The following is a 13,460-nucleotide window of genomic DNA, read 5'->3' as shown; positions in this document are numbered from 1 at the left end:
CGCCTTGCTCCTAGCTGTGTTATGGGCGTTATGAAGCCTACATTCCAATGAACAGCCCCGACATTTATACCGACTCGCGAGCAGCATAAGATGCATGCTCCAGCCCACGAAGAATTCACATGCCGATCGTGGAGCTTGTTCAACAAATCGCACACAAATATAGACGCAATGCCGAAGTCAACTCCGAATTAAGTGGACACCAGCAAGTGCCGTAGTAATAGGAAATTAATGGGCTAACAGCGACGCACACGCAGCCCTTAGAGTAGAATCCGGGCCGTAGGCAAAATATGTTGACACGTGTACTTGTTTATCTTTTTCGGGTGACCGCTTTTCACCGTCTAACAATGTAATCGCTCAGCTCTGGATGCGCCCGCATGTATCGGAAGTTTCTTGAATGTTGTCGATGGTTCTTTCTGCTGTCTGTTGTCACCGAAGCTTCCGTAATGTGACTGCATGTGCGACGCGAATCGTGCAGAACTTTCTAGAGGACACGTGGGGACCAGCGATTGCTCTGGAACCTTCGATGGCTCATGTACAAACGCTGACGCGTTTGATCGGCAGATCAGATTTAGACGATCGCCGACCGTGTTCGCCGCTATCGCTGTGCTTTGAGCGTAACTTGCTTATGTGGGCAGAAGTTCGCCCAATAAAAAGTTAGTTTCGTCACTCGTAATTTTGCCGCTGCTATTACCCGTCACTACCACGTGACGTCTGGTGGAGGTGCTAGTGCGTTCATGTACTTAACGCCCCCACAAAGCTGTGGGCCAAGCCTTAGCCACGAAGATAGCACCAACGTTGCCCAAGACCAGCGAGCTAGCTGCAGGCCGCAAGGACTGGCCCCGGAGCATGGACTTTTGCCTAAGACGACCTCGGAGTGAATGGTCACGAAAGCAGCTACAATCACAGCTCCAGTGTCGCCAAGACCAATCGTGCTGCAGCAGCTCACGGAACCACTGACGTTCCGCGCTTCAACATTTGAGGACCCTGAAAGCTGGCTGAAGACACATGAGAGGATCGCTACATTTAACAGCTTGAGCAGTGACGACACGCTACGCATAGGAAAGCACCGCCAGGACGTGCTTCGAGAATCGAGAAGCCAGCTTAACGACGTGAAACCTGTTCCGAAGCGGCTTCCTGCAGACATTTACAAGCGTCGTGCGAAAAGAGCGAGCCAAAGCTCTACTGGAAACCCGAGCGCAGCTGCCCAATGAGACCATCGCGATCTTCACGGAGGAAACGGCTCGTCTCTTCCGCCACGCCGACTCGGAAATTTCCGAGCAGAATAAAGTCCACCTACTCATGCGTGGTATGCAAGAGGAACTTTTCGCCGGAATGATACGAAGCTCACTGAAGCGCCGTCGACGAGTTTCTTCGCGAGGCCACCAGCGTCGAGAAAACACTGGAAATGCAGAATTAGCAATTCAACCAGCGCACGAACTTAGTCAACTATGCCGGAGTTAAATCACTGGCTACCTACCACGTGCGCGAGACTATCAGAGTGGTCGTGCGGGAGGAGCTTCAGGAGCTGTTCCCTATGTTGAGGCCATGCTAAGACAGCTTCAAACAAAAAGGTGTTGTACGAAGCTAAACCGTTTCCACTCCAGATTCAGGCCTGTCAGACTCTGCTGACACATCTACTACAATTAAATAAGTATGCGCCCGGCAAAGCCCTTCCCCAACGTATACTTCCCAGCAAACATTCAAATTTTTACGCAGCGCTGAACCGGCCTCGCAGCATAGAGTTAACCTGTTCGAGAACAAGACAAAAGATAGGCCAGCCTTCGCTATTTGTAGATGTTAGCTGCACTTAAGCGTATCGCGAATGCATTCGAAGGACGCTGTCTCATTTGCAGAATCAAAGTCCCTCCTTCTGGAGCAAGTGACGAGTAATTACCACTATCACCTCCGAGTGTACATAGATGGGGACGTCAAATCGGATGCTGACCGCTGCCCAGCTGCGTTTGGTATGCCCTCTTTGAGTGCTACATGACCTGGCCGCCTATACTGTGTGGTGTCACCAACAGCTGCCGAAACGAGGAAACACCTGCTGTCTTACAAAAGCTAAATATGTTGCCTGCATAAGATATCCTTCACCTTATGGGCTTGAAGGCGCCCTTGCGTCAACTTTGTAGCAGTTTACATTAGCAATCTGCCACGCAAGTCGCCGTAACTCATGAAAGTCATTCACAAGAAAGGGTTCAGTATGAGTGGATCTCCTCTAAGATTGGCATTGGTGGAAATGAGGAATTGGGTCTTTTTTATCTTTTTTAATAAGCACGTTACAATTGAGATAAAAATGATTCCTGAAACTACATTTTTAAAGACTGCTCCTGAACGACAAAAATGGTGTAATAAATTCTGTGCCTTCTTTCTAGTTTAAGTATCAACCATGGGTTTATTCTAGTCGTTGTAATATAAAGTAGTGACTATTGAACGTAACAGTGGAGTCCATGTACTGGCTTCAACCGCCCGTGTGGGAGAGTAGTGTTGGCTCTCAGTAGTTTATGCCAAAAAACAACACGCCTTTTTTACAGCGGTTACGCTATTTACGTAGACAAAATCCAAGCGGCTACGGCCACGCTATAACGGCAAACGCATGTCATCGATCACAATTCGAGTATAGCTTTCTGTATGGCGAAAAGGTAGCCAACGCCAAGTGCGACCACGCTATCTGAAGGTAGAAGTCATAACACTTTTTTGGCAACGGCGGCGCCTTTCGTTAAGTCTTACAGAGTCAGAACTGACGGGTAATGTCAATAATGATTGCGAAACTTCGCCAATACTTCGTTCTCGAAGAGAGATAAGACAACGAGAAATAATATTTTATCATTTATGTTATGTTGCCGCGACAAAGAACGAGTAAAAAGGCCAAGTTCAGGTCGAAGCGGGCGGCCTCGACGCCGCCATTTTGTTACGCCAGTCACACTAACTGCTCAAAGGCCGCAACTGTAAATCCTAAAATGAGACTGCGTCGCGAAGCTCTCAATAGCTTTCTGCGAAGGCGCATTTTGGTCACGCCATATTGTAGCGTATAGAAGGCTTTTGCGTTCGCTATACTAAATCTGCCTGACCAGCTGCTCGAGTGGCTATGCAGTAAAGAACGCTCCTCAGATAGGATTCGACGGAAATGGTGAAAGCATAGAAACTAGAAATGATGGATTGCCGTCACTACGTTTGTTCACGTTACACACTCAGCACCGTGTTATTTAGTAGTCTGTCCAGCAGGTCATGTTTCCCTGCAAACCGCGCACGTGCCTCGTTACTCTTTTTGAGCGAAGTTTGCACGACGACAAAACAATAATGTAGTGCTTAGAGAAAATACAATTGTTCCACTGCCGCGTATAAAATCCCACGCGCCATTTTAGAGTTTCATTTTGGTGACCTGCGGCTGCGTGAGCGCGATGGCGCTCCATTGCTTCGCTGCGCTAGCAGTGAGCCTTCTAGGTATGTACTAGGAACATCCGTGCTCAATCCAAGTATGTCACAGCGTGTTATATATCTAAGTGAACCTCAGAATTTCTGAATATATTCATTAATTAGTCAGAGCAGATAATAGAGAAAAGTTAATAAGGTAGATGATCCTGGGCACAATATATTGCGGTTGCAATTGTGGAAGTGTGGTCGTTCATGGAACGCAAGTTCGGACGCTTAAGCAACTCGATAGAGCTCATTGCGGCGGAATCACGGCGCACAGAAAATAAAAGATAGCAAGAGAGCAATACAGTGGGGTCTTTCTCTCTCTTACTATCTAATTTTTCGCGCTTTGTGAACGCCATCGCAATGAGGGCATGGGACACTTACACCTCAATTTAACATCTCAATATTTTTTCCTGGTGCTGTTCACCCTACATACTACTCCCTACACCCTATTCACCCTACGCACATAGATACACTTAAGCAATTCCTATACTTTCGATAATGCGAAAGCCAAGAAATAAGTTTCTTATGAGAAGCGCGTTATGTCTCGTTGCCTATAGTCAATATTTTATGCAATCGATTCTGTGTACTATTAGGAAGTCTTAAGCAGTAAAAGAAAAAGTTTGTTTCTGTTTATATCTTCGTCCTAAAACTTGTCATTGGCAATCATTCTGTACAGGTCCAACCCTTCAAACATATTTTCCTTGAATACGCAATATTGACGCGGTTATTTACCTTCGACCTATATCATTAAGTACACTGCGTATGACCAATGTGGTCTCACAAGTACATATCCCATCTTGTTCAAACAGCCTGTTGAACGTTCTTTATTACTCATGTCTTTCCAATTGCCGAAAAAGTACTTTGAAAAAAAAAAGATCCTATATTTTTTTTCTTTATTAGCAACCCTATCCTGCTTTAATTGACCCTCCGATTGTTGTCTTGGAAAAATGCGTGCACGCAAACATTTTGTATTCTGCAATGACCCATTCAAAATCTAAACTCGTAAGTATAGATATCAGGTGCGCCCTCAACATGCTACTTTAACCGTTTGCATCACACACGCCCTGTTTTCTAAGCCTACCAGGGTCGAAAATTCTGAACGTACATTCCCCGTCTACTTTTTACGAAAAAATAAAAGTAAACAAATAATAACACTAAGGGCTTCGGTTTGCAATCTACGTATAAGTCGTGATTTTGTATATTCTACCACTGTTGCCTGCGTCGTCCCAAAGTTGTACTCACGTGGTTCGCTAAATTGCTTATTCAGTTCCCGGACCAGTGTGACGTCGCTGAACTGCTACGAACTGTCCCGCTAGGAGCTGTTCCGCGGCTCCATAGCATGTGTCGTTATTCTTGTGGCACTGAGCCGCGTCGTAATCGTCTACGGAGATTGTCGTTTGTGAGAACTAAAGAAAGTATATTTATTGATTGGCGGGGCTTAGCGTCCCAAGGCAGCACTTGGTCTTTGAGAGACGCCGTACTAGAGGGCTTCGGGTTAACTTCAACACCCCAAGGTTGTTTCACGCGCACCTAAATATAAGTGCAAGAGCGCTTTGGCATTTCGGCCCCATCGAAATGCGGCCGACGCGACCGGGAAATCCAATCCACGACCACCTCTTAGTCTGGATCGGAGTGCCATTTTGGCTGACCACGACTGGTCAGCTAAAATGCACCATGTTCCTGCGTACACTCTGAAGCAATATATATAATGCTTACAGTAACGTAAAGAAACTTTAATGTCGTCTGGAGAGGTGGAGCTTAGCGACAGGGCTGCGCTTGAACCTGCCTTTACAGCTAGCGGCCATAGTCACCTCGATTAGCGCAGCTTTTAAAATTGAGGCCAAATATTACTATATTCATAAATCGACTGCATCGTATAGAATACTGCGTTTTATACTGATATTAATCGAATTGATACCAGCTAGCATATGACTAGCGAATAAGACACACTAACAGCAACAATAACAATAACAGTCCGCATCAAGCAATATGGCAAATAAGTACAATATAAAGTACGAAAATAAGACAAAAAACGTTCCTCACTCAATACATAATCCGAAAACCTTCATAGATCTATGCTGTAGGAAACCGAAGTATGGAAAAAAACTTGTTCTTTCGTCTTCTTCCTGTAGCAGGCAGTGTTGTGTTAGCGTGTCAGTTGGAGGTTCCGGGAAAAATTTATTTATCCTACGAGTTAATTCTTTGGAAATATTTCTTGTCGAAAGGAACGTTCAAGTAGGTAATGCTGTCGAAACGCAAAACGTAACACAAATTGCTGGAAAACCGACAACCTTTTAAAGATTGAACGTAAGGCTGAGACATTGTTGCTTCTCATTGTTTCTGTGGGCAGACATGGGTGGATGGCAAAAAATGGAGTGGTGCAGAGTCAGAATGAGGACAAGCAGTCAGATGCGGATATGTGGACACCTATTTCAGTCGGCAACCACTGTTTCTGAAAACGTCAAAGAGAGCAACTCTTGCTTAGTCGAAAAGTTGGTCCCCTCAAGGAGCCAGCAATATTAGTGCCAATCACTGCTGATAAATTGACCCCTGCGTGAAGTTCGCGCGCATATTCTTAGCAAATAACATGGGCTCGCGGCCTCGAGGCTATCGCGTAGATCGCACTTCGGAGAGTCCGCGCCCGGAATACGGTGCCAAGCGCATCGCCCAATGGCGCGCTTGATATTAAGGCGTAAGTCTCTAGTGGCTCATGAGTGTGCGGGCGCAATCCGTGGCGGACGCAGGAAAGCGGTGATCACCGGCGAGGGGAGCAAGGAGAGGAGGCGGCATACCAGTAGCAATGTGCGAGTGGGCGCGTGGGAGAGCGCAGACAGGCGCGTCGGGGTGCGCGCACATCGGCGACAAACTTCGCAGCCATATGGCTGTGATTGCATGCCATGCTCGCGGCCACGGCGGCATCCGTTCGCAGAACAGTTCAGACAACAGCTACAGCGGCAGTCATAGATAGGCTTTCGCCTATCGCAGTTTAGCTCAGTAAGGTTCCCATAGATTTTTGTAGCGTGTATCCGGCAAGCATGCTTATGACACACACCACTTGACCTCTGAAATATGATGCCGGCACCAAACAAGCAAGATATTGCTGACAAGATTGGTGCTATGGTTCTACAAATCCACCACGACGTTATGCTCCGGTTATCATGACCCAATAAAAAAAAGCCGCAAGAAGACGCTATAAGTGCATTCGCGTCCACCGCAGTGTGTCGGCCTTGTCTTAAAAATGTCATTGCAATCGTAAACCAACTCATTATGGCAAATCGCAGTGCGCCGGCTGGAACTGCGCCGGAAGTATGTAACGAGTAGCGACAGGAACCTCGCGGTGTAACCACTCTCGCACCCACCCACCGCACAAGGACATTTACGATGTCCCTCTTTTTGCTAATAACCAGTCATTAACCTTGGCCTCTGCCCCCTTCGCTTCAATATTTTCTAAATGGAAACAAAGCGATGTACGAAGTTGTCGTCTCAGTAACGTGGCTGAAATAACAAGCAGAACATTGGTGAGCTTTTCTACTCCGATACGCCAAATACTATATTCACTAAGAGCGTCCCTATGTGGCACTACTGTGAAACTTCAGCAACTTCTATTTACGCTTGAGCTCACTGTTCTACATTAGGCGAACTGATTGTTCCCGAATACAACTAAGGAGTTACTAAGGATAAATTATTGGATTTAATTATATTGCCCTAAATGTGTACCTGCTTTATCTTTCCCACCGCTACTATACAGCCAAGGCCATTTTTACTGCACACATGATATGCCATATTCGCAACTGCAACGCCTGTCTTAGTTGCGTTTCGGGAAAGGATACGAGATTTTTATTTGGCAGCAGTCAGTAGTATTCTGCATTTCTTGCTCTGTACCGCATCTAGCATTCTCTAATAAAAGCTCTAAATTGGATTCCTGTTTGGCAGCAAGGTTTTAAAATCAAAGTTCCAATACATGTGCTTGATCTGGGTGTAGTCAGCGCAAGCTTAAAAAACTTTTAACTTGCAGTATTCTGATAGTTGAATTTGGTTCATTAATTTTATTAAAAATTGGTACCTTTCTGTTGTACGGAATATTTTCAGCTTGCTTAATAATATAAAAAGGAGCTGCTCTATAAACAAAACATTTCCAAACTTCTACCTGTAACCCCTCTAGCATGGTCTCCTATTTGTCGCTTTATTGTCTATTTTGGCGCAACATTCCTAGCAACCTAGCAAGTGCGGCAGCTTGTGCGACCTGGTAATGTTTCACTGGTTTTGTAAAACAGCACTGAAAAAAAAATGAGTACAAGGAAAGGGGAGACGTGACATGCGCTGGTTTCAAACCAACGTTTATTCAGGTGGACACATGTAATATATACGATTCTTATCCCGACTATCTCACACATCACGCATCGAACCGACCAATAAAGAAGTGTGCAAGACTATCACTCTAAATCATAAGTTGAATTGCACATGCGCAGGTGGGAAACAACAATCACTAAAACGAATGACTACCGCAACATCAAACCGGGCAGCTGCCAATGCACTTTTATCCAGTATTAAGGTACGCCAATTCATTATCTATGAGTTGCACGTCTTTGTCCTCGTCGTTTTTGGAGCTATATTACAATTTCCTAGCATCGTTAATACAAAACAATCAACATCCCTCCATAAATTTGTAAAATCCGCGCACATAACGTCGCAGTTTATTTACCCAGTAGAGCAGCCCTTACAAATCAATAAACTATTATGCTCAGATGCACAAATCAGTTTCCTTTTTTATATCTGTGGGAACAATTACGGTGTTTTTTTTATGATGTCTGTATAGCCAATAGGAGCTACCAAGAACAAAGCACGCGATTTCGTTTTATATACGGGGCAGGGTTGTGGCCAACAGAGAGTGAATAGCGGCAATTTTCTATAACAAAGCAGAAAGGTACTTTTTCTAGACTAATTCCCGCTTGCTTATCTAAGAATGCAAAATTAACGTCAGAAAATATTAGTGTGCACCGTATATTTGCCTAAGGCGCTTGTTAACATTTTTCCTCACCGCAAGGTATTGAAGTTGTTCAACATGACGCGGTAGTGTGAGTATAATTGTAAGCTTTCAATTCACTTTAGGCATTGATGCACGAACTGGGAACTCGGATCTAACAATTGACGCCATTTGCAGTTAAGCTCAAAGAGTCGCGGCCAACCTTACTAAATCTCTGTCGTTTGAGGGAGTCTCTTCTTCTTTAGCAGGTCTGGAAATCTCGCTGTAGCTAATAAAACGTTCTCAGTTTATCCTAACTAAGCAGTGCATATATTATAATTTCATAAAACGGCCTTATATGGAAAATGACACGAGAGGCCTAAAAACTTTCATGCATATTATGTACTTGCGGAAGGTGAGCGTTTTCGTTTTCATTTCTATTTCTTACCCTTTTCACAAAGACCAACACATTTGAAATTAATTTCTTTGAATATAAGTCACAGAGTATTATAGTAAACGTAAAATCGAGGGGACACTCCCGTAGGCGCTTGCGGCCGACTTTGGCTCTCATCACACCTAGCGGAATCGGCGAAACGCAGCAGCCTCCAATACATTCGCCACACCCCACCGAATCTCGGAGGCCATGATTTCATTTCCGTTTCTTCTATTTCTTTTTTGTGACCGGTAATAACGTTGCATAAATCGAGTGATTTCATGCAGGCGCCTGTGCCGCCGTTTAGATGTTGCGACGACGAGCGCACAAAGGTGTTCCACTTTATGTTGGTTTTATTGAAACTCATATTCGTTATGTTTAAATCTGTAACTTAGCGCAACAAGCATGTGAAGAGTTAGCGAGGAGGTAAAACTTTGTCGTTTGTAACATTGTACTTTTCATAACTGACACCAAAAGGAATATCATAAATAAATATGGCATGTTCCTTCAATATCAATTAGCTTACTGGACATACGGGAACACGAAAATAGCAGGCAATTTATTGCAGCAACATTGTGAGAAAAGTGGCAGACACATAAAAATGGGAAGACACTGCGAAATGCAAGAAATAAAGAATAGCGAGAAGTAATTGGCGTGATGGCAATAACATTACACAAACATAATAACACACACAAGACGTGTTGAAACTATCCAGAGAATGAAAAAAAAAACTACACACACACGCCTTCAATCAATTTACTCAATCTGGGATTGTTTTAGAAGGAATAACTATGACATGTTTTCTTGTACGTACTTATATGAAATGAGGTGAATTAAAGTAGCAAAATTATGTAAATGAGTACGTAACAAGATAAAATGGCTGCAAAAAGAATTCGGCATGCACCAACATCCTCATCTCGAATGTCTAATCCAATGTGTTCCTCATTGAATAGCTGCAAGATATTGGCAGCTCAGTTAATTATGCCCTTCGACTTTGTTAGGGGTCTTCACCAGCTATCTTCGAAGCCTTGAAATAGTCTTCTGATACTTGGAAATTTGTTTTTGAATATTCATGCTGTCCTTTGACTGTAGAACGTATTTTGAGGAAGGAATAGTGGAGGTTCCTGCAATACGTAGAATGACAGGTAGAATGTAAACAGTACTGGAGTCTTGAAAGATATTGAAGATAGATGCTACGTTCCTTCGTGCAAGCAATACTGGAGCCTTCAAAGCTTTGGAATGAAGATGCCACGTTCCTTCGTGTTGTGCATATTTTTCTGATCTAAGGTCAAGGAAACACTGTTATAAATGATAGGAAACAAGAAACTTTCTACGGAAAGGACTCCATACACAAAACATGAAAACACTTATCTTTATCCCAATGCAAAACAGATAACAATGCTCGAGCGAACATAGCCTGTTAGAGAGGCTGAGAGAGCGCGCATTATTGCCATACTGCAAATATTGCACGTGTGCCGCTTTAGAAATAGGCACATTTCTTTTGCAAAACTGGCAGACCATACTTTTTCAGAAGCCGCTGCGCGTAGCATAAAACAGTATGCACCCAATGGCATGTGGTTATAGGCCGCATTTCTTAAGGAACCATTATACTTTATTTTCTAACTCCGTCATTGTTTCGAACGTTCCTCGCAGCTCAGACGCTGTTATCGCTGGCATCACCGCACATTCGTGCGCATGGTAAAAAAACAGAATGCAAATAGAAATTCAAGGTTGCAAGTGCGCAGCAGCTGTTTATGCCTTCAAGGCCGCCATGCCACTTTCCATCCTTTGTTCATGTGGCTGACAGTGAAAAAGCAAAATACGAAGAGAATAAGTCTTTAAGAACGTGGAAAAGAACTTCATGTGGCCTTCCCATGAAATGGCGACGAAGCAGTAGTGTCAGACGCTGGCAGAATTAAGAACCCAACAACGATCCTCGGGCACATTTTACAAGACAACGACGCCGCGAGCTCGGCGACGGGGCCTGACTGGGCTTTGCACGTGCTGGATCGTGCCCCTCTCAAGCTACTAGCCACGGCTACAGCCACATTATTCCTAATGTGCTCTGCTATCGGCGAATCTCCAGAGCACGGCCGCGAAATGGCTTGAGTGTACACTTTTCTTGTTTACTATGTTACTTTATGGATAACCCGCATTTACTCTCTGACTAAAAGTATGTACGCGTGATGCTTGAAACGCAGGATTGGGATTGCATGGATCCTTAGGTCTTGGCTATGGAGACTCACAGCTTCGAGTCGAAGCTGCTGGCGGCGGCTTCGGAGGAGGAGGCTTCGGAGGAGGCATCAATGCTGGAGGCGGAAGCTTCGGTGGCATTGGAGGAAGCATGAATGCTGGCGCCGGGGGCCAAGGTCGCATCAATGGCATTGGAGGCGGCTTTGGTGGAGCAGGACTCCAACCGGAAGGGTTGGAGGAAGTCTTCGTGCCAGGACCGTCTTTCCCTGGAGGCATATCTGAGGGCTCAACAGGAGGCTCGGGCACCGATGGTCTTACCGGGGCAGGGAGCTTAGCTGGGGCCCCGGAATTGCGAGGGCGCGTGGGCGGCTTAGGAGGAGGCTTGTCAGCGGGAGTGGGCTCCGGCACGTTCGGTGGAATCACGGGAGGTTTGGGTGGCTCTGGAGGTGTAAACCCGAATCTGCGCGGAGGAGTATCGGGAGGTTTGGGTGGCTCCGGAGGTGTAAACCCGAATCTGCGCGGAGGAATATCGGGAGGTGCAGGAGGTACCGGTGGCTTAGCTGGGGGAATGAATGTGGGGCAGTTACCGGGGCTTTCGGGAGGCCGCGCGGAGGATGGAGAAAATAGCGACGAAAGCAACGAAGGACCGCTAACTCTTGGTGAAAGATTGGCCCAAAGGCGAGAGGAGCGTCGGAGGCGGCGACTGCAGCGCCGTTTAGAGCGCGAACGGCGAAGACGAGAAAGGTGGGGCTTGGCAGGTGCTGCCGCTGGAGCTGGTGCAGGTGCAAACGCTGGCGCACAAGGGGGTGCCGCTGCCGGCGCTGGAGGGGGAGTTGGGTTGGGCGGTCGCACGCGGACAAGAGGTCGCGGCAAACTACGAGGACGTCTCCGCGGTGGCCTCAACATCGGCCTTAACATTAGAGCTGATGCAGGCGCAAGTACAGAAGTGGACACCGCAGCTGAAGTAGAAGCAGGGGCACAGGCACGTGCAGCCGCTCAAGCCGCTGCCGCAGCGCATGCAGCTGCCCTAGCTCGCGCCAGAGCCCGCGGAGGCTTAGGGGCTGGTGCCGTCGCTGGAGCCACTGGCTTGTATTAGGTGCCGCTTTCTAGTGGCGTGTAAGGACTACAGGTAAACCGGTTAAGTATAAGTAACTCACGCGCCGAAACTGCACTTTAAAAAAATCTATACCGAGGTTTTACAGAGATGTAGTTAAGGCTACCGGTGGGGATTCGATTGCAAGGGAAAAATGGACGAATATAGTAAAATTTTGTATGTCGGTTCGTCTCTATGAGCAAGCGCATTAATAAGGATTACTCATTCCTCAAGGAAGCCAAGAGCATTTATCGCAACTTACCATACAACTTACGAGTGTCTCGACCCCAGCAAGTCACGGGATTCTGTCAATAAATAAAGTGATGTAAAAGTGTTGATCACTTACTACAGTTCTCTCTCTATTATTGTCCTAATGTTTACTATAATAAGATTTCCATCAGGTTACGTTAACTTGTCATACGACTTCGGTGTTTCACCCCAATCCTATAGACGTTCTGCCTTCGCAACGCCCTGAGAACATCGCTGGTTTGCTGTCTGAAATTGAATTTAAGAAAGAAAACTTTCTCTCAGTCGTAAACGGGAACAGTATATAATGCAAGATTCAGCAACAAGAAATGCTTACCCCTCTGCCCTTGCGGCAAGAGTTACTGTGTTAGTGGTAATCGAAGAAAAAAATTATATGCGAAGCAACCGTGGCCATATACTCTCACATTATTTTTCTCCCTCACCCTCATTCCCGCGTTTTAAAGTTAAACTTCACCTCCCTACCCTTCACCTTTTAAGCTTAACTTTCCGACCCCCCCCCTCCGCCCTCACCCTCATCTAGCAAAAATGTGTGGTCTATCTCACACTCAATTTTCTGTGTTTAGAATATATGCTTAATTGTCTGTAGAAGGAAAACAGACTATATACGATGACAGTGCCAAACAATAAGCACAACTCAAAATTTCTTTTAATCAAGCCTAGAGGAATAAGTTATGAACAAGCAGCATTCGTACCTCAGTTGGATTTGCTAAAGAGCTAAGACAGCTCGTTAGGAATATGACCACGCTGTCACGCTAATAATCACTGTTCACATGTGTACATTCGCTATGAAATCCTATATAGAGTTATTGCAAGAGCTTTAAACCAGGCAAGAAAGCGTGCAGCAGTGAATTATCACAGAGTGTGTAACATAGCCCTGCAGCTTACTTTCCATCATCGACACAAAAAATGACAGAAATCGGAAATTTTTTTGTTTAAACGATAGCAATAAAGATTTTATGCAATTAACGCCACTGCAGGTCAATTTGGCACAGAACAAAAATACACAGTAGCAAACGAACATCAATCACATCTACCTTTTCAAACAATTTATGACCTATGCTGGCCTGGTAGCCTGCCCCCTTTTCGCTTGT

At 45.4% G+C, this 13,460-nt stretch overlaps 1 protein-coding gene across 2 annotated transcripts; it reads left to right on the top strand.

The window, feature by feature from the left end:
- Nucleotides 1-3,337: 3,337 nt before the first annotated feature.
- On the top strand, nucleotides 3,338-12,447 carry LOC126525135 (uncharacterized). 2 transcript variants are annotated; one of them, XM_072287315.1, is made up of 3 exons: nucleotides 3,338-3,444; nucleotides 11,018-11,437; nucleotides 11,492-12,447. In XM_072287315.1, exons 1-3 carry the CDS (start codon nucleotides 3,402-3,404, stop codon nucleotides 12,103-12,105), a joined length of 1,077 nt encoding a protein of 358 aa, XP_072143416.1. In that variant the 5' UTR covers nucleotides 3,338-3,401; the 3' UTR covers nucleotides 12,106-12,447. The 2 variants fall into 2 exon arrangements, with proteins under 2 accessions (XP_072143416.1, XP_050029146.2); XM_050173189.3 differs by having other exon boundaries at nucleotides 11,018-12,447.
- The last annotated feature ends 1,013 nt before the right edge of the window (nucleotides 12,448-13,460 follow it).

This window comes from Dermacentor andersoni, chromosome 3 (assembly GCF_023375885.2).
Source record: "Dermacentor andersoni chromosome 3, qqDerAnde1_hic_scaffold, whole genome shotgun sequence".
In the NCBI taxonomy this organism is placed as follows: Eukaryota; Metazoa; Arthropoda; class Arachnida; order Ixodida; family Ixodidae; genus Dermacentor; species Dermacentor andersoni.
This window is presented reverse-complemented; position numbering and strand designations above follow the sequence as displayed.